The sequence below is a fragment of the Gobius niger genome (genome assembly GCF_951799975.1).
Source record: "Gobius niger genome assembly, chromosome: 6".
NCBI classification, from domain to species: domain Eukaryota; kingdom Metazoa; phylum Chordata; class Actinopteri; order Gobiiformes; family Gobiidae; genus Gobius; species Gobius niger.
Window position 1 is genome coordinate 18997815 of NC_136857.1, and position 21891 is coordinate 19019705.

A 21891-nucleotide genomic window follows, 5' to 3' on the forward strand; every position below is an offset into this window, starting at 1 on the left:
AAATGTATAGCATGATAACCAGAATTTATCATACCCTTAAAAACTAGGCAATAAAAGAAATCAGATTCTTTAGTAAAGTATACACGCTCATTAAGTGGTCAGACAGAGCTGTGTATTAGTCATTAAACACACCATGACCAAACACGGCAAGAGACCACCCACGGTCGTTCCTATGATTAGAATGATGATCTTCTGGCTGTGATGGTGCATTAACAGCTCTCCGCTCCGACACGCTCCGGGCTTACAGAGGGAGCGACGTGCGCTCGAGTGGCCGGCGCGGGGATTAACAACAGCGAGACCACAACCTGTAGAGCACTTGGGGACAAAGCCACGCTCGGGGATGCAGCCGCAAAAAATCCTTTCCATTTCTTTCTGCTTCTCGAATAAAAGACAGCAATTTCGCCAAGGAGATTTACAGACCATGTGCACTTGTACCAGGTGAGGCAGGATTCGGAGAACGGTGCCACTCATTTGCTCGCCCCACTGCTCCGCGTGTTCTCTCTTCCACCTCCAGGCAGGGAATGCTTCGAAACTGTCAGACGCTGAATGGCTCACACTGGCTCCGAGACGTGAACGAGCGCTGGAGATCTTGACTGGAAGCAAGACAAAAAGGAAATCTTATTTGGAAATTCTCTTTACTCCAAGATGTCCTGGAGATATTTTGGATACACATTTAGCACTTTTTATTAATTTTTCCCACTTCAGTTGCAATCAATCTTGCACAGCAGATGGATCCTCGCACAATTTTGGATTACACCATTGATGTCGCAATACTTGCTCTTATGGCTATGTTCTATGTTGAGATTAAAACTTTGTACCAGTGAAAGTGATGTTTTTATATCATTAAGCAGGAAAAGTAATTGGTGGGTAACACATTTGAAATGATATATCAACCTTCATAATGTTTTTCTTTAGAAGCAAGTTAAAATTATCATGAGAAGTTCTTGTCACTCTCATTGCCTCCATCTGAAATAGGACTGGTGATACACAGGGTAACTAAGACTGAGAACATCGGGAAACCATGGCTGATGCTTTCGTAACAGGAAACCTCAGCAGCACAGTCTCCACAGCTAGTGCCTGGGACATCACCGGCAGTGGCCCCTGGTTGTTGGCGTTCACGCTCACCATTATTATTCTGATGACTGTTAGCGGAAACATGTTGCTCATTGCTTTAGTATTCGCTCACCGTTCTCTACGCTGCACCTCCAACTGTTTTTTAGTATCTCTGTTCTTTTCTGACCTCATGGTGGCACTCGTAGTGATGCCCCCGGCCATGTTAAACGTACTGTGTGGGGCGTGGGTCCTGTGGCCTGCATTTTGCCCCATTTGGCTTTGTTTTGATGTCATGTGTTGTAGCGCATCTATTCTGAACTTGTGTGTAATAAGTCTAGACCGATATATTTTCATAATTTCTCCACTGCGTTACAAGCAAAGAATGACCCCACCTCGAGCGTTACTCTTAGTGGCTGCTGCTTGGGGGTTGGCGGCGTTAGCATCTTTCCTTCCAATTGAACTAAAATGGCACAGTTTGGGTCACTGGAGGGCCCCTTCACAAAGCAATCTGAGCTACTCGGATAACCTTTACCCAGAATCCTACTTTCAGCTGTCCCCAGGTGGACTTTCATTTCAGTGTCGCTTAAGAGTGACCCTACCCTTTGCCTTAGTAGCTTCAGTGCTGACCTTTTTTTTGCCATCAAGTGCCATTTGCTTTACATACTGTCGGATACTCCTGGCGGCGAGGAGGCAGGCCAAGAGAGTTGCTGCTTTGAGCCACCCACCCCACCCACATGCCTCTCTAGGGGAGCCTTCAAGACCTCCTTCACCAGGCGCCATGGCTGGAAATCCAGACGGAGATGATTGTAGTCACCACGAACCACTGGTGGTACCAAATGCACCGGTAAGAAAAAGAAAGCAAACATTAGGCTGTAATAGGAAGTGCTGATTTCATAAAGTGAATATTACATTTTTTTTTTTTTATAAATATGACTTATTCAGAAGGATAACATCAGTTGCATAATTATCGTTTTATTTCAGTGAAGCAGTGATTTTAATGTAGAAATGTTGGGCAGAAAAGTTATTTTTATTAAAATTTTGTAGTTGCTGACATAAGTGACAAAGGTAAAGTCCCAAAGCAGTTTGACTCCATTTCCCAACATGGTTGGCATGGCAACAGTTTAAAATCATTTGCCTTCATCACTTCCTGTCAGTTCCCAATAAGGAAGTGAAATTATAAACATCACAAAAATGGCCAAACTAAAGAAAGCTGGGTACAATCTTTAGCAAAATCTTATATATAATTGTGTTAACTTTGTTTTAGCAAAAATTGTCTCTAATGTGTCTAATGCACTTAAAGCTTTCATGTGCTTCTAACAAAGTATTTAACAAAAATCTTGAGCCAATCTCATGCTTGTGCTCATGCATGGGCAGTGTGTGGGTGGATGCTCTATTGACTAATAAAGGTAAAAAACATATCACCAATAATTTAATGTTAAGCAAAATTGTTGAATGTTAATGCAGCATTCTATTCTATACATTTACAGGCATTTACAAACATGCTCTAAAGGTTCTGAGTCTGTGAATTTTGAAAATTGAGAGGAACTAATTATTTTAGCAATAAGTTTATGAACTTGATAAAATTTGGGGCAAACAAAGCTGTTTTCTTTTTTTTTAAAAAAGAAATAGGATTTACCTTTAAGTTTGACTATGGATATAACTATACTGTACAAGACATCTATTGAAATATTTGTTTTTTAATTATCCGAATAGCACTTTGACACCACAGACCTTCATTACTAAAAGATGAGGAAAAATATCTTGATCAATAGAACCAACCCTTTTCAGGGGTTACTGAGCCCTGTTAAAACGTGAATTAAAAATGTTCTTCATCTGCATGGAAAAATAGATAAATTACTTTCTTTTCAATTTTGTAGTAGCATGAGGTGTTTCCTAAAAGCCAGACTCATAATTACTACAACAAGAGGACAAAGGGGCAAAGGCAAAGAGCAGTGATTCAAATGTGTCAGTTTAATTCATTCATTTTCTTTGTATAACAGAATTTTTTGCTGCGGGTTACTTCTAAATGAACTCCGGAGTGGCTTTGATGAAGGTTTTCTAACCTTGTCTGCTCTGAATGACTCATCATTTTATGCAACAGCTTTACTCGCTGATCATTTCTTTTCTGTAAATATTCCATCAAAGATGAAAGGTATTGCATGTTTGGCCCAGTCCCAAGATTAATGATTACACTGATTGTAAACGAAATGATGAGACAACAATGTGCTGTAAATGCGCCAATTATGGGGGAAAAAAATGAATACATGCCATATAAAACTTTTGAATAAGCAACACATGTGGGAAAACTTACTAAATCAATTAAGAGTCGATTTACTTTGTTCAGGACATTGCAGAAGGCAGCCAATGTCCTGCAGAAGACAATCAACTGCGTTTAGTTATGCAACTTGTGTGTGATAAACAGTGTGAAAAAAACAATGTACGCACAATCGCACATAGTCTGTCGCGTTTACTTTTAGACTGTGTCGCTTTACAACAGTGTGCTCAAGCAATATGAAAAAAAAAAATACCATGACAACAGCAAGAACCACCATCTCCCAACCAGTGCTCTCAGCGTGTACTAACCTTGACCCTCCTATTTGCCCCACAGAACTCGGTGACCAGTGAGCGCCGCCTGGCTCACAGACAAGGTCGGAGGGCACTCAAGGCCAGTCTCACTCTGGGGGTGCTCCTGGGACTGTTCTTCTGCACATGGCTCCCCTTCTTCATTACCAACATGGCCCAGGTCAGTCTAGGCTCCAATACATTTAAATCTATATCTGTGTGTTCAGACGTGAAACAGCCAGTGAGTAGAGAGCGTAGTGAGCCATTTAGCAACAACAACAACAACAACAACAACAACAACAACAACAACAACAACAACAACAACAACAAAAAGGCAGTGAATATGCTACATACAATGCATCAAAACAGAAATTTAAACATTTCCTTTAAATAAACACAAAAAATATACAGTAACACACGTATTCAGATCTAAGTATACAATAACTGCAGACTCATTTCATTGTTATCAATCATAGTTGTGCTGAAGTTTAGGTCTCCATTTGTTTCCAATGATGCTAGGCTGAAATGTACATTGTCTATATCATTCTTAGTGTAGAATTTAAAGAATAGGAAAAAATTCCCCTGAACCCACGGTATAACACTGTGACCTAAATCAATTTCAGGAATACATTTTCTTTTCTTCCTTTTAGGTCAACAAACCCATTAACTGTGTTCATTATAGTCCAAAAGATATAATAATATGCCTCGTTAGCCCTGCAACCTCCAAGACAATAATAGTAAAAAGGTGCTCACAAAAGAGTAAGATGTTACTTAAGGTCACGGCTGCTGCAGATCAACATTTGCACTTTGACATTTTTCCCCACAAATGTAAAGAAACACAACAGTTCTTATTAAAACTGTGAAAGAAAGGCAAGGACAAAGACACTTCGATACGGATCTATTTTGGTGTCGGCCACTCTTGGCGTCACTGCCGTCCAACAAGGAAATACATTGGCATTTCACTTTTTGCTCGACTGACTCATCATTTGAAAGCAACGTACGACGTGCCATGTATAACCAGCTTTTGAGATACTTGGATCGGATCAGATGGCAGTGTTGATTACTCACAGTGGGAAAGAGCAAACGAATGTCACGAATCGACTTAGACTAAATTGGTCATGGTAATTGCTTTTTTGGAGGTTTCAATGATGCAGTAGTCTTGATTATCCATCTGTGCCCACTCGCTCCTCCCTATATTAGACTCCATAGACCCATTCCTTCCCTTTTCGCACTCAATGTGGTGTGTGAAACACAGCCCTCCCTCGCTCCTGTTCCCACCGCCTCGCCGTTTTATCTCGATAGTATTGGAAGTTCTCCTCCAACAGCTGTCTCCTCCTTCACTGGTCCCTCTTTATCTCTACATATGCATACAAATACATATTATTCTTGCGGGATACAGCACACTGATAATTAGTCAATGTTACAATCCCCACTTATCGTATCTACCTTAAAGGGGTATTTCAGGGGTTTTGACACAGGGCCTCATTTCCTAGTTATCCAGAGTGTTGTTGATTTCTGGAGATTTAAAACAAAAATTGAGGCAATCCTTATATTTGAAGAGTTTAGTGGTGCTAGGCTAGTGCTAGGCTAGTGCATGTCTATGGTAACTAGTAGCCTGCATTAAAAACAGTCTGACTGAAGCACAGTGCACCTGAGGCAAATCACTTATAACACCAGACTACCGATATAAATGTCTGTGTTGACTGAATCATTTTTGAGATATAACCATTTTGCATTTAAAATAACCTATATTTGAGCAGCATCAGCTTCCTGATTGTAAGCTATGCAGCAGTGGAGTGATCTGCCAGGTTACTGGATCAAAAATGGTTTGTTTACCTGCGGCCGGCATTACTACACGTGGAATTCACAAAGGAGCTTTCTACAAATCAGATATGACAACGTTTGGAGGACGACCCGATGAAGAAGTTTTTAATGCAGGCAACTAGTTACCATAGACATGCGCTAGCCTCGCACTAGCCTAGCACCACTGAACTCTTCAAATATAAGGACTGCATGAATTAAAAAAAACAAAAAAACAACACTGGATACGTAGGAAATGAGACTCTGTGTCAAAAATCCTGAAATATCCCTTTTTGTTGATGACTTGTTTGTAGTATACAGCTGAACCAGATGATACTCAATAGTTTCAGAAGAGGAAAATAAAGAGTCAAAACAACATCAATACTAGGAGATATCACACAAAATCAAGACTTCTTTCTTAATGCAACTATTTTCATCTTTTGACCTTTGAGTGACAATACTACAAGTTAACTAGTGTTTAAGTCCTGATGAAGGCATTTTGCTCAACTTTCTTCTTCTTCTTATAAATTGGCAATGAGATTTTGTAGTTTCTGTATACTGGTTATTACATTTACATAAACAGTTTTTGTTATTTTTCTTAATATGTTTTCTGTTGCTACAGGCAGTTTGTGAGTGTGTCCCTGTGGCCCTCTTTGACGCCATCACATGGCTGGGTTATTGCAACAGCACAATGAACCCTATCATTTACCCACTGTTCATGAGAGACTTCAAACGAGCCCTGGGGAAGCTCTTACCCTGCTGCTCGTCTCACTCTCCCCGGAGACCGTCCCCGGCTCTGTCTCTGTCCCTTCGAAACTCCGGGGAGCCCCACTTGGCCAGCAGCCCAGCTTCGCCTCTTGCCTCCGATCCCACGCACCCTCCTGCAACCGCCACTGACGCCGTCAACCTGCTGGACGCTGCGCACGCCGGCATCGAGCTACCTCTGCTCCTGCCAAACCAAGTGGACACACTGGACTGAAGGGGGAGAGCAAAAGGAAAAATGACAAAGTTAGCCCTAAAATGTTTTGGTGTTTAACTAAGACAATTCAGGTTAAACAAAAAAAGCATGATTTATCTATTGGACAGATTTTGGTTATGTTAGGATATAGTTGTACACACATTTAACATACACAACATAACATAATATATTTAAAGGAATAGGCCACCATTTTTACATACTGAGATATGTTCTTACCTGAGCTCAGACGAGTTGATTCGTACCTGTCTGGTTTTCTAAGCGGATAAAAAGGGGTACTATATTGTAAGGCGTAATAACACCTTAGGAGCACTTCAACTTTACTGCACGGACATTGAAGTGCTCCTAAGGTGTTATTACGCCTTACAATATAGTACCCCTTTTTATTCGCATAGAAAATCGACATGTTTAATTTTGTGTGACTATACGTGGATTGTGTAACTAACTTTTTACATACCTGTATTTAAATAGGGAAAGCGTGGAAGAGCTTGGTCGCTTCTAACTTCACCCCCGTTTGGAGCTGGGAGAGGCTAAATGCTGACAACATTTTTGGTCTATTTGCGTGACTAAACCAGACAGGTACACATCAACTTGTCTAAACTCAGGTAAGAAAATATCTCAGTATGAAAAACGGTGGCCTATTACTTACCCAGTAAAGTTACAAGCCAGGTCTTAGGAGAGGTGAAAGACACGTGTGTTTGTTTGTTCATTTAAACATATCAAACAGATAAATAACTATACTAAAATAAATATCTTACTCTATTTATTGGATGAATTGTGAAATGGTATGGCTTTAAATTGTAGATGTTTCTGTAAATTATGAAACAGAAAAACAGTAAATCTAGATTTAAATTTTATGTACATGGACAGTTTTAACTTCCTTTGCAGATCCCTAACATAGATTATAGTCAAGTTCAACATGATCTAAAATGTTGATTAAAATATCCAACAATATTATTCACTCTCACTCCTATGCCCTTGCCTACAAGTATGCTGTACAGTGTACACACAATATAAATAATACAGCGAAGTCCTTGAATCTACACAATGCATGAGGTTCTCCAAGCCTTATAATGACAATACAGTGACAATATCCATGGTAACCAGACCAATTGGTAAAATTAAATGTGGTCTGTAGCACTCTCTTCACAGCCCATAGTTTAGCAGTAAATAACAAGTAAATAACAAATAACACAATTCACAGTTTGAAATTGTTACTTCATGTGTCACAACACTGAGATTAGCCTTTAAAAAGTGGCTTAATGTGAAAAGCTATTGATCAGAAGCTGCCAGTGTGCTCTTTGGCATGTCATTGTGTTAACAATGGAATGAGTTTTTTTCCTCAAAGATGCTGGAACAAACTGTGAAGAGTTTACAACTAAGCAGCTGCTCCACTGATATGCTCTCTTTACAAGTTTGGCCTCTTGTGTTTGAGTGTGTGCTCTGTGGTCCACTGTGTATCATCCCAGCTCCATGATACACACTCACTATCAGCCTCCTCTGCACTGTCATTTGAAGCAGTGTCATTGTCCGTAATATGGTCCTCAGAAGAAAGCAGTGATGGGTTTTCACTGTGCTCTGGTTCACTTTCACTAAGTACGTCCAGGAGGTCAGAAATGTCAGGGATATCCCAGCCGTCTGTTGCCTCTCCCGCTGTCTCTTTGGCCTCGTTGCTGGTGGCCTGTTGCTCCTCTGAGGTCACCGTCCCATTGTGAACCGTTACAGCTTGAGATGTGAGACTGGTAGAGGCTCCATGGACTTCTTTTGTAGGAACACCTACTGCCACCAAGATAGTGTCCATCTGACGCATGTAGTCCAAGTGACCTTTGACCTGGAGACAAATGCAACATCTGTCAAAATAGTTATTGCAAATATGTGTATGTCAGGTTAATTGGAGCTGTTTTGTATAGTGCTTTAGAAGTATTTTTTTTGTATTAATAATACACTTGCTGTGACTGACAGGTAACGCTGAGATGTCCAACAAGAACCAGTTGGGGCCTTAAATTTATATTTTTTGTATGCTGTGTTTTAAAAGCCCCTTGTGTAGCATTTGATTTAAATCAAAATATCAATATTTTACAAATCAAATCTAATCATAATCTAACTGAGAAAAAAATAATGTTTGTGTGTATTTTGTAGTATTTGTTTTAGTTTTTATAATACATATTTAATTATCATCATTCATCGCTATTATCTTTTTTGTAAGTGTCCTTAAGGATCACTGTACCAGTCTGTGATACAAATATTAATGTATAATTAACACAAATTGACTCTTTGTATTCTGTAAATGCACATGATGTGTTTGTATTGTATTTATGACTAATAATATTACTTTATACAGAATCCCATTTTGTGTTACTTATTTCTGCACAACAACATTGTAAGTGACCAAAACAGAAGTCTCGACATCAGCTCTGACTCACCACTGAAGAAAGATCTACATTGATAATTCGCCGGTCCTGGACGTTGATTGGCTGTAGCCCGGCAACAGATCGTTGGGCAGCTGAGCTTCTGTACAAGAACCCTAGGAGCCAATCTCCTCTGAAAGTGGACAGTTCAAATGACATTTATCCCACACTGGGTCATAACTGTGAATGAAAACAACAATTAAATGTTTATTACAATACCTGCAGTATCCATTGACTATTTTTCCAGCCACTACACTCGCCATTTTCTCCCAGGCTTTTTCAGAGCCTTCCACAGGGGCACCCAAGAGGACCACATCCTCCACCATCCCTTCACTGCCTGGCAATGACAAACGGGCATAAAACATTTATGAACTGGAAACACCACAGGAAACAGGAGGTATTACTGACACCACTAAGTTCTGTAATGGAATTTAGGTGCTAATTTTTCAAAGATGCTCAATATGTGCATTTACAAGTACCAAATTAGTATAGACTTCGGTTTAACCAAAACAAAGTAATAACAAACATTTTGTATCAAAGTGAACATAAACAAAGATGATACCTTGTTCATTAGCAAGCTCTTGTAGACAGAAGTATATAACTCTGGCTCCAAGACTGAACCCTATCAGACTGACTGGACGCTTCCCCTTTGAACACACACACACACATTTTTCACATTAATTCACATTTGTATAAAGCAATTATTCTTTTCAGTAAAGTGTGATGTTGTCGGACCTGCTGTCTGCTTCTCAGCACCTGTGCCAGGTGTTTTCCCACTTCAGCTGAGCGACTCAGACACACACACCAGGGGTTGTCAATCACACTGGCCGCTGCTAACAGAGACGCAGGCCACGTAAGGGCCGTCACTATACCTGTTGCAATGAGAATCAGGGCCACATAAAAATGAACGTTATAGTCACTTTAAAAGCTTTGGATTAGAATATGTCAGGAACAGTTGGTCATTAAAACTCAGAACAATAGTATAAACTTGGCTAGTCCTATCTACTTAAGTCATTTGTGGATTGGCAAAAACAGATAACGAACACTTGATCAGATTTCTTGATGCATATGCATATATTGTTCTACATTGCATTTCAAATACATTAAATATAAAAATATAACACAATCTTATGTCTTGAATTGCATTTTCTGTCCATCGAGAAACCCAGATCCCTGTTTATGAACTGAATGGTCTGAAGGCAGAATAACAAAACATATTACTACCCTGAGTCCCTGACTCTGAAATTGGTTCAACCAATCAAAAAAAAAAACAAGCCTTGCATAAAGCACTTTCATTTATTCTTAGCCTGGAGAGATGGATCACAAAGGCTGTGGCAGGTTACCAACCTATTTTACTCTGCCTGGCCCGGCTAACAAATTGTGTTGTGATTGAATCACCAAAACGCACTGATGTATCGATTATGTCTCTTTCTAAAGACTAAAATAACCCTTACATACACACAATATTAATTCAAATGCACCGTGAGATACTAAAAACAAAACAAAATACATCTAAAAACATCTTAATCACAAAGTACCAGTACATAACCAGATTTCTGTCTGTCTATCAGGCGTTTATTGTCTTTGCTTGTTTAAATTCAGTAAATGATAGCCACTCAATTGTCCTGAAGTGTGTTTTGTAATTACAGCTCTACTGAGTGCTCTTCTCGCTCGCACCTGAGAGGATAGTGTACTTGAGTGCTTCCTGTGCCACCATGCTGACCAAACCATCTAAAAGGGATGTCATGGCTGAACCCAGGTCCCGGAGGAAACGGGACTCCCACACCAGACAGTACTGCTCCCCACACTCCCCCAGCTTGCACCATGGGGCCTGGAACGAGTCTGCAATACAATCACAATCACAATCACATTTTGAGGAAGATAAGGGGATAATATAGAAAAAAAAAACAGTGCTTTGATATGGAGGGAATATCATTTTTTTTAATTGTATTCGAAAGGCTGCAGTGGGAACGGGAGTGGATGCAGGGTTTCATGTAAATACAAGAGCTTGCTTTGCATAATGTGAATAGCACACTCTGGTTGTTTAATTTTAAGTGCTCAACGTTGTCTTTATTCCCAGTCAAGTGGGCAAATTCATATTACCATAGTCCCCTCTTTACTCGAAAGATATTTCTGCAGTTACCTTTGGCTTTTGGTGTCACAAAAGGCAGAAAATATTTTTTTATTGCAAACTGAATTCATGTATTGCAAATTACTTACTGTATTTCCCGTTGCACAGCCATCCAGTGACTGCTATTGTGAGGTGCAGGTGCTTTCCAGAACTCATTGGAAGGAATTCAAACTCCTCAATGGCTCCAACACATTTATTCATCTTATAGCCTGGAGACACGATAATAACAAAAACGACAATCCAGCAAAAGCATGTATTCATTGTAGTTGCTTCATCAAGATGTAATTTATAACTAAATAAATAAACAAAAGAATACATTTTTAATAGAGTAGGTAAATAAAATATAATCTATGTGTATTTCCATGCATTCTCTGTTTGTTTGTTTTTCTAACGGCAGTGACATTAGACGGTCGCAGTGCTCTGACCTGTCAGTCCAGCCCCAGCTGCTCCGAACAGAGAGGCCATAATCGCGATGCCAGTGGCTGAGCCCAGAGCAGCGGCCCCTCCAGCCCCCAGCACCGCTCCTGCCCCCGCAGCCACTAACGGAGCCGCCAGTCCACCTGTCACACCTGGCAAAATAAACAGCCAACATCCTGCCTGTTGTATTTGTAATAAATATATGCTTAGAACATATGCTTAAAGGGATATTTTAGGATTTTTGACCTGGGGCCTCATTTCCTAGTTATCCAGAGTGTTGATTTCTGTAAATTAATTTATGCAGTCCTTATGTTTGAAGAGTTTGGTGGTGCTTGGCTAGTGCTAGGCTAGCGCATATCTATCGTATCTAGTAGCCTGCATTAAAAACCTCTTCAAAATTATCAGGTAGTCCTCCAAACGTTGCCATATCTGATTTGTAGAAAGCTCCTTTGTGAATTCCACGTGTAGTAATGCTGGCCGCTGGTAAACAAACTACTGTAGATTCGGTAACCTAGCAGATCACTCCGTCGCTGCGTAGTTTACAACCAGGAAGCTGACGCTGCTCAAATATTAAATGCAAACTGGTTTTATCTCAAAAATTATTCAGTCAACAGAGACATTTATATCAGTAGTCTGGTGTTATAAGTGATTTGCCCCAGGTGCACTTTGCTCAGACTGTTTTTAATGCAGGCTACAAGTTACCATAGACATGCACTAGCCTAGCACCACTAAACTCTTCAAATATAAGGACTGCATGAATTTAAAAAAAAAAAAAAAAACTCTCCAGAAATCAACAACACTATGGATAACTAGGAAATGAGGCCCGATGTCAGAAATCCTGAAATATCCCTTTAATTTCACTGTACCTATCACAGTTCCCCCTCCCACTGTTGCAAGTCCGATGAGGAGGTAGCGCCGTAATTTGCGTCCTCTCTCTTTCCTCCTACGACGAGAGGACTCTTCCCTAAAGATGACATTTCACAAAATTCAATTGTAACTGTAAAGTCACTCTGAAGTAAAGTGAAGCTGATATAAAACGCTTATTTGACAGTATATTAATAATGGTCACTTATGGAGCCAAAACACTCACTCAGTCTCCTCCCCTGCCTCCCTAAGTTGCTCTCCCAGTGTTTCCTCAAACTCTTCGAGCTGCTGTGGTAGGACTCTGAGCAGGCAGCTGACATGCCGGATCAAAACCCGTGATCTGGAGTCATACTGGCCTGAAGTCAAAAATGTAGAAGTAACAATCTAACACCACATTCAGCCATTTGACAAACTAATGCTGCTTACCATCTTTTAATGAAAAAGACACCAGGTCCTGAAAAAGAACAGCACAATTTACAATATAGTTTGAGGAATGTTATCTCATACAAAATGGGATCCCTCAGATATCACTCAATAACAAAAACTACATTACTACGTCGTAGACTCATACCTGTATGATTGAAGTAGCTCCTGTATGCAGTAGTGGTTCAGCCTGCAGGATGGAGAGGAAGGTGTCTGAGCCCTCACAGCCCAGCCCGGAGAGGAAGGCCCCCATGACAGGCAACACCGAGTCATCCAGGTCCAACCAGCGCACCAAGCCCTGCAGGTACTGGTCCCTGAAGGCACTGACACAGCACACACAACTGATATTACTGTACAATGATACTAATGCCCTTGATTTAGCCTTTCTTTTCTTTTGTGGTAATAAAGGCTTGGTATTTAATTCTCATTTTTGGTCACACGATATTGCTTTGTGATGTTCATGATCAAAAATAGTACTGTACACTGCTTTGAAAAGTTTAAGACTACAGCTGATATGTTTATGATTTGGAGACATACACAAACAGCATTTTAATATGAAGATAGGTAGGCATGTTCTCAACCAGATGGTGCACAGCTTTCCCAGTGATTGCAGTGGAAGAATATAGCACCTTGTTTTGTCCTTGGTCAGTGTCCCATGTAAAAAGGTTGTCATGACAACCTCAAGTATCTGGTGTGAGAAGTCTGTGTATTTCTGGTGGCAGGGTTTGTGGAGGGCACTTCATCCCGACAGCGGTGTTACCTGTGTTCAGGCTCTCCAAACAGCTGGCCCATGGACACGGCACACAGAGCTGCATAAGCAAAGCGGCCCGGTTCTGAGAGCTGCCTGCTGGCCACTGCCTCTGAAGACGGATCATCCTGTGAGACTCCATCGCCCCCCGGGTCTGAATAAGAAACAGTAAAATTATTAGACAACAACATTGTCACGCATTAATGAGAGGGCACAGTGGAAGAGTGAGAGTCTGAATGTGTATGTGCAGAACTTGATTTTAGAATGAATATCGATTGATGTGGCACAGTCTGCAATTAAACTAGTTTTATGATTAGATTAAATTGTCATTATTGCTCAATTAATTCATATACCATGTGTTTATTTTCTGAACATATCTGCCCAGGGGCTGGAGGTGTAAAATAGGATGACTTGTGACAATGTGTTGTTGTGCACTCCCTGTCGAATAAACCATACCATACCATACCATACCATACCATACCATACCATACCATACCATACTTAAAAAAAATATGATAATTGAAGGATTTATCACTGGCCACTAGGGGGCAATGTAGGATCTTACTATTACCGGCTCAGTTAGGAACCGGATATTGGTTGTTACGCTCATGTTCATGGCAAGGTGTTTTATTGTGCTGTTCAGCCTAATTCATGTAAGTCCCATGTGTTATGTTTTTAAACGTAATTTACACAACAGTTGCATATTATGTGTAATGTTGTAATATGTAGGCTAATGACCTATGTTATATTGTATGGTCACATTTAATAGTTTTACCATTCACTTACCCTGCAATTGTTTGTACTATTGTAGGGCTCCTTCATCTCTGTCATTAAAGACATTATTCGACATTGAGGAGTGTTTCTTCATGAAGGAGCCATGGTTGTCGTTGGATGTTCTGTCCCCGGATGCACTTTCGTGACTGAAGATGTGTCTGAAGCCCTCGCCATAGCCCTGCTAACGAATCATGGATTTGCCCATCAAAACCCGCCTGCCACTGCCACGCCAGCCCAAGCCCCAACACCTCTAGGCCCAAAACTTGATCGTCCTAAAGTCGACATCGGTGTATCGATAGAGGAATGGAACGTATTCACACGTCGTTGGGATGTCTTCCGCACTGGCTCGGGCATAGGCGACACCCAGGCTACTTTCCAATTGTTTCAGTGTGCTGGGCCTGGACTCGGAGACAGCCTGTTGAAAGCGAATCCACATGCCACCACTGGATCATTGGCGGATTTGATGGCCGCCATGCGCTCGCTAGCAGTTATTCCAGTTGCCACATGTGTCCTGCGCACTGAACTGCTTCAGCTGCATCAGGAGCGAGACGAAGCATTCCGGGCCTTCACTGCCAGAGTACGAGGGAAGGCGGAGACGTGTGACTACAGTGCTTTATGTGTATGTGGCCAGAACGTGGACTATACTGACCACATCATACGTGACGTCCTACTTAATGGAATTTATGATTCAGACATACGTCGTGAGACACTAGGCACACCTGATATCCTGTGGAAACCCGTGAACGAGGTGATTGCACTTGTTGAAAACAAAGAAATGGCTCGCAATGCTCTCCCGTCACCCACTCTATCAGCCATGTCGTCATTTCGGCGCTTGAAGAAGGACCCACCGATGAGCCCCACACAGGCTACAGCCCCAGTAGACAAGGCTAAACAGGCCTCTTGCCCGGACTGTAACAGCGCCTTTAAAGTCTTCACAGAGGGGTCTCGGGGATGGAATTCTAAGCCTCACCAGGTCTGCATTGACTGCTACAGGGCCCGTCGGCGAAAGAGGCGGCCCCTACCATCATCTGAAGGCCAGCAGGCTGCTATGGCCTCAGAGGTAATCTCCCAGATCTCATCTATGGCTGGCGCTCGCCCTGGTAATCATCGTGGGAGTCGACGCCACACTCGGGCTACACATGGTAGTGTCAACAACCCCAAGCCCATCAAGCTTGAGCACCACATCTTCTCCAGGGGCGAATGGAGGCGCGCCAGGCTGAGAGACCACCCCCGGGTGTCAATTACCATCTCAGTGGACGACGCAGGCGTGCCAAGAGGCAGCTGCAGTGGCAGAGGTTCGGACACTGGGGTAACAATATCCGCCATTGCTGACACTGGCGCACAGTCAGACCTTTGGTCCCTGGCAGAGTTTCTGTCGTGTGGGTTCTCACGCGACGTCCTACGCCCCGTCAACCTCAGTCTGTCGGCTGCCAACCGCTCTCCCATAGCCATTGAGGGAGCCTTCTTCGCCATCCTGTCGACAGCCCCGGACAGCGGCGTGGCACCATGCTGCCGCTCCATGGTGTATGTGAGTAGCTCAGTCCGCGCCATGTACCTCTCCTATGAGTCACTTCTCAGCCTCGGCCTCTTGCCTAGAAACTTTCCGTCGACAGATGGCAGGAGAGGGCCTGAAGATGGATACTGCCCTGACATCCTCACCGCACCTACACCCTTGTCTATCAACGCTACTCGCTCCGCTGGCAGTCGCGGCAGGGACCTTGTTAGTCCAGAGGATGTCCAGTGCTCATGTCCCCAGCGCATGGCGCCGCCACCGCGGCCTGCGGCACTGCCTTTTCCATGCACAACGGAGAACAACGGCCGTATGAAGGAATGGCTGCTCGACAGGTACGCCTCGTCTGCGTTCAACACCTGCCCCCATCGGGCCTTGCCTTGTATGGAGGGGCCACCTATTGAAATTCACGTAGACCCGGCAGCCACGCCTAAAGCATGCCACACCGCAGCCAACGTGCCCCTGCACTGGCAGCAGAGGGTCCACGATGACCTCCTCCGTGACGAGGCCCTTGGTGTCATCGAACGCGTGCCTTATGGTGAACCTGTGACATGGTGCCATCGTATGGTAGTCACTCGGAAACATGACGGCTCCCCACGCAGGACTGTGGACCTCTCACCCCTCAACAGGTTCTGTAAACGTGAGACATTTGCCACTGAATCCCCATTCCATCTCGCCCGTCGCATCCCAAAGGACACTTGGAAAACGGTCACTGATGCCTGGAATGGCTACCATAGTGTGCCTTTGCGTGAGTCTGATCGTCACCTGACCACCTTCATCACACCCTTTGGCCGCTGGCGTTACACCAGGGCACCTCAGGGCTTCCTGTCTTCAGGGGATGGCTACAATCGACGCTTTGATGCCATCCTCTCCGACTACGAACGCAAGGAACGGTGTGTTGATGACACCATTCACTATGACACTGACCTTGAACAACACTGGTGGAGGACGATTGACTTTCTCACACGTGTCGGTCGGTCAGGCATCGTGCTGAACCCAGACAAGTTCCAGTTCGCAGAGAAGGATGTTGACTTTGCTGGCTTTAGGGTCTCGGACACCACCATCGAGCCACTCCCAAAATACCTGGACGCTATCCGGGATTTCCCCACTCCAGACTCCACGACAGACATCAGGAGCTGGTTTGGCCTGGTGAACCAGGTGGCCAACTACGCCCAGCTACGTGACACTATGGCACCGTTCAAGCCTTTCCTCAGCCCTCGGTGCAAGTTCTCCTGGTCATCTGAACTGGAGGATGCCTTCCAGGCATCCAAGCAGGCCATAGTTGAGGCCATCCGTGAGGGTGTGGAGATCTACGACATGCAGAGACGCACCTGCCTCCGCCCCGACTGGTCGAGGCGCGGAATTGGTTACTTCCTTCTCCAACAGCATTGCGGCTGCGCCTCTGGCATACCGGACTGTTGCCTGGGTGGATGGAGGATCACCCTTGCCGGGTCGCGTTTTCTGTCTTCGGCAGAGCAACGCTACGCAGCCATCGAAGGGGAGGCCCTAGCGGTCGCCTGGGGCCTTGAGCAGACGAAATTCTTCACCCAAGGATGTGACAACCTCGTTGTGGTCACCGATCACAAGCCTCTGGTGAAGATCTTCGGCGACCGCACGCTCGATGAGATTACGAACTCTCGTCTGTTCAGACTCAAGCAACGCACTCTCCCGTGGCGTTTCGACATTGTGCACCTGCCTGGCGTGAGCAATCTAGCTGCTGACGCAACCTCAAGGCACCCCTCTCCCTCAGGCGCAGCGAACGGGCTCCTGCTGGGATCACAGAGTGTGGCTGATATCACAGAGTCAGCACTCATGGCCTCCATCCGTGAAGATGCTCAAGGCCTTTGTGCCATCTCATGGCCCCTCCTTACTCAGGAGACAGCAGCAGACGCGTGCCTCGCCCACCTCCTCTACCTCATCGAGCATGGGGGTAAGATTGACGTGACCGACCCCGCTCTAGCTAGCCTGTCATCGGTCTGCGAGTCTGTCTACGCGCAGGATGGGGTCCTGTTATACAACGACCGTGTTGTGGTCCCACCGTCCCTCCGTCGCAAAGTTCTCGAGCATCTCCACGCCGCCCACCAGGGGACTTCAGCGATGGAGCACCGTGCCCGTGCCATCGTTTACTGGCCCGGAATGGCGAGGGACATTCTGGCCACCAGGGCCAGTTGTGCTGACTGCAACCGCAATGCCCCGTCGCAAGCGGCCACGCCCCCCCTGCCATCCTCGCCTCCATCCACCCCATTCGAGGCGGTGTTTGCCGACTTTTTTGACTATGGGGGTCGCCACTACTTGGTCATGGGGGACCGACTCTCGGGCTGGGTTGAGGTCCTGAGCTCCTCAGCGGGCACCGACACGGGAGGCTCGGCTGGTCTAGTTCGCCACCTCCGTTCGTTCTTTGCGACCTTTGGTGTGCCAGAGGAACTCTCTAGCGATGGCGGCCCGGAGTTTATGGCCGGTCGTACGGCGGACTTTCTCCGGTTATGGCATGTCAAGCACCGTGTGTCCTCCGTTGGCTTTCCACAATCGAACGGCAGGGCGGAAGTTGCTGTGAAGTCTGCCAAACGCCTTCTAGCGTCCAACACTGGCCCTACTGGCAGCCTTGACCATGACCGCTTCCTGCGTGCTATGTTGCAGCTGCGCAACACACCTGACCCCGACTGCAACCTCTCACCAGCACAGATTATTTTTGGCCGTCCACTCCGGGATTCACTTTCTTTCGTCAATAGACTGGAAAAGTTCTCCAATCCGCATGTCCGCCCGCTTTGGCGCCAGGCGTGGGCGGCAAAGGAAGATGCCCTACGGACCCGGATGTCACGCACCACTGAGTCTCTGAGGGCTCACACTAGGCCTCTCCGCCCGTTGGAACTTGGTGAGACAGTCTTCCTCCAGAATCAGCTGGGCCCGAGCCCACGCAAGTGGGACAGGTCAGGGGTGGTGGTAGAGTCGCTGGGTCACGACCAATACCGATTGAGGGTTGATGGGTCAGGTCGTCTGACTTTGCGCAATCGGCGATTCCTCCGTGCCTATACTCCGGCCTCCCCCTACACCCTACAGCGGCCACCTGTGCCGCCGATGCCCTCAGTGCCTGGGCGTGAGACCTCACCTGCCGATCTGGGCCCTGCACCGCCTCAGGGGTTGGCTGTGCCACCAGTGGACGGACCCCAGGGCATGGCCCCAGTTGCGGCCCCACCCCCTGACCTTGAGCCTCAGGGTGACCCCACCTCTATGGATGCCGTGCCGACCGTGCCATCACGGGCGTCACTGCCCGCACCAACATCACCCCTGCTCTCACGTCCGAGCCGGGCTAGGCAGCCCCCCAGGCACTACGAGCCTGAGTCTGGCCATTGGATATGATTCTGAGTCCGTTAACCTCTCCTGTAGCTTTCCGGACTGGGGGGGATGAAGGATTTATCACTGGCCACTAGGGGGCAATGTAGGATCTTACTATTACCGGCTCAGTTAGGAACCGGATATTGGTTGTTACGCTCATGTTCATGGCAAGGTGTTTTATTGTGCTGTTCAGCCTAATTCATGTAAGTCCCATGTGTTATGTTTTTAAACGTAATTTACACAACAGTTGCATATTATGTGTAATGTTGTAATATGTAGGCTAATGACCTATGTTATATTGTATGGTCACATTTAATAGTTTTACCATTCACTTACCCTGCAATTGTTTGTACTATTGTAGGGCTCCTTCATCTCTGTCATTAAAGACATTATTCGACATTGAGGAGTGTTTCTTCAATAATGGATAGGGGGGGCCATTATCAAAATATGGGCGTTTTCAGGCTGATTTTTTTTTTTTTTTTTAAAGTCACTTTTTGTTAAAACTTTTTTATATAAAGTATTTCTAAGAATGCTGGCTTTCTTACTTAATATAAAGGCATAAATTCTGCCATTTTTATGTTTATTTCAGTTTGTTTACTGTTATTTTAAATTTTTGTGTCATTGGTGTTATCTGACTTTGGTGATCTACTGCATGAAAATTGAAAGCAATTAAATAATTCCAAACACAAAAATCATAACATCCAAATAGGTTTTATATCCCCACCTAAATAAATATTGAGTATTTTTGAGTTAATTATGAAATGTAACAAAAATGGCCCACAGTAAAATCTGACACTCTAATGATGATTTTTTTCACTTTTAGAATTCAAAAAGACACTCACCAATAAGTTGTGCTGAAAGACTCCTCATAGTACTTGACCTTTGACCCTGGTAGCACTTTATTACATACTTTTATACTTTCACAATAATGGTATGTGTTGAAAATAACACCAATGACACAAAATCAAGGGACAGACATTCTTAATACAATATTTAGATATTTTAAAATATATATATTTTTTTCAATCAGCATATTTTATAAGGCCAGCATTCATACAAACTTTTTGTGTTTTTTTTTAAATTTTTTATCTTAAATGAAATTGCTTTTATGCTCCATTAAAGCATAAACCCAAGGGCGAGGGACATGGTGTTTTAAGCAACTAACTGAAATTTAAAGTTTAATAACTAAATGAAGGATCAGAACTGTAGACCGGAAACATAATCATCTTATGAAGAAATGTTCAATTATATAGATTATGCAAAGATATGTGGAGGTTCTCTTAATTTTGTTATTCTATGAGCTGTACATCTGGGGACATGATTTGGCCGATAATTTGATAGTGGGGCAATTTAACAGTTCAAGTCAACCAAGATCCTTCGCAATGATGTTTATGTAATGGCGTTTCAGCTTCTAGGTAAAATCTAACAGATCTCCAGCGTTAATGAAGTGGCCTAAATTGAACGAACAAAAAAAGATCTGGCCTAGATACAGCAATGCATTGCCATTTTAAGACACAATATAACAACAAATAGGGCCTAAGTAAAGCGTAAAGTTCTGCAACTCGTACTAAAGTAACTAGTAAGCTAAATAAACAAGCGTGTAATAAACACAGCTGGTGAATGCTAGGAAGTGATTAGCAATCTTACCACAACTGAATAATAGCTGCATTTCTACTTTTCATCCAATTTAGCACAATATGACACATTATGATCAATACTTGCAGAGAGTTAATGTCTACTGTACGTTATAAAGGCGTAATACCTGGAGCAAAAGGGCTGTCCACAACTTTGTTCTCCATGACACACGGGTTTGAAGTCTGCTGTGTGCTTGTGCAAAACTTTTGCTGCGTTCACGGACACTGCGACCGTTTCTACGCCTGGTGTAAACAATATTTCCTGTCTGAACAATAAAAAAGAACCGAAATATAGAGTGATGCAGACAGTTGTTCTTCCAAGGGAATTAGAGAAAGAGAGTAACCTTATTTTATAAAAGCGAATCGAAATATCCTCTAGCTTTGGTGACGTCATCTACGCGAACCTGTCAAACTCCGTAATAACGCGAATTAAAAATAATAATAATAATAATAATAAAAATAAAAAAAGGAATTACGCGAATTACAACAAATAAACAACAGATACAATAATATGTCGATCTCACACCTCCCACATTCCCAAATCATTATCATAATTTGGTGAGTCATTTCAAAACTGGCTGGGCCATGCATTATCTTATCTTCTAACTTTATTAATCCCATTGAGTGAGGTCAACACATAGACTATTGAATGAAGATGTCACAATTACATTATTATTATTTTTTCTTCTTTCTTTTTTAAGTAAAATGTCCAACAACTGTAGTGTTATTATACCTTGTGGCCAGCAGGGGTGAGTGTAACTCTATTGTTGATCACCTGTATTTGTAATTTAATTGGTTTAGGCCTGTAGGATTGTTTGTGTAATATTCATTTACGTTGGAGAGTGCTATGCTAAATCCTACCAAGCATTCTTCGATCTTCATAGTGAAAACTATTGCCTGGCAGCCAACCACTCAGCTTCAAGGCAGGACACATAGCCTCAGTAGACTTTTTCCTAAACCCTCTGATCTAATTCACAAGATAGCCCACACAACTCTAGTGTTAATCATTTTATGAAAATATCCTCACTCTTTTATGCCAGGGGTAGGCAACGTCAGGCCCGGGGGCCAGAACCGTCCCTCCAGCACAGAACCTCTGGCCCTCAAGATGAATTTGAGAAATATTATTATGCAAAATACGAGATCAAATACCTGTTACAGTAGTCTAAAAATGCAAGAAATAGTGTCAGAAAATGTCCCGTCAAAACATCAACTGGTGGGTCGGGACTCATGAGTGGGTTGTGAGCCTTTAGGGAACTTT

At 43.6% G+C, this 21891-nt stretch overlaps 2 protein-coding genes across 2 annotated transcripts; one reads left to right on the plus strand and one right to left on the minus strand.

The window, feature by feature from the left end:
• Positions 1–164: 164 nt before the first annotated feature.
• Positions 165–6428, plus strand: htr6 (5-hydroxytryptamine (serotonin) receptor 6). Its single transcript, XM_079557622.1, has 3 exons — positions 165–1897; positions 3662–3796; positions 6038–6428. The coding sequence occupies exons 1-3, from the start codon at positions 1022–1024 to the stop codon at positions 6392–6394; spliced, it is 1368 nt and encodes a 455-aa protein (XP_079413748.1). The 5' UTR covers positions 165–1021; the 3' UTR covers positions 6395–6428.
• Positions 6429–7321: 893 nt separating this feature from the next.
• Positions 7322–20835, minus strand: tmco4 (transmembrane and coiled-coil domains 4). Its single transcript, XM_079557597.1, has 14 exons — positions 20762–20835; positions 13395–13536; positions 12783–12957; positions 12638–12665; positions 12438–12567; positions 12214–12311; positions 11356–11499; positions 11020–11139; positions 10477–10641; positions 9535–9671; positions 9362–9446; positions 9019–9136; positions 8815–8932; positions 7322–8222 (listed from the first exon to the last, which is right to left on the minus strand). Exons 1-14 carry the CDS (start codon positions 20796–20798, stop codon positions 7800–7802), a joined length of 1920 nt encoding a protein of 639 aa, XP_079413723.1. The 5' UTR covers positions 20799–20835; the 3' UTR covers positions 7322–7799.
• Between the last annotated feature and the right edge of the window lie 1056 nt (positions 20836–21891).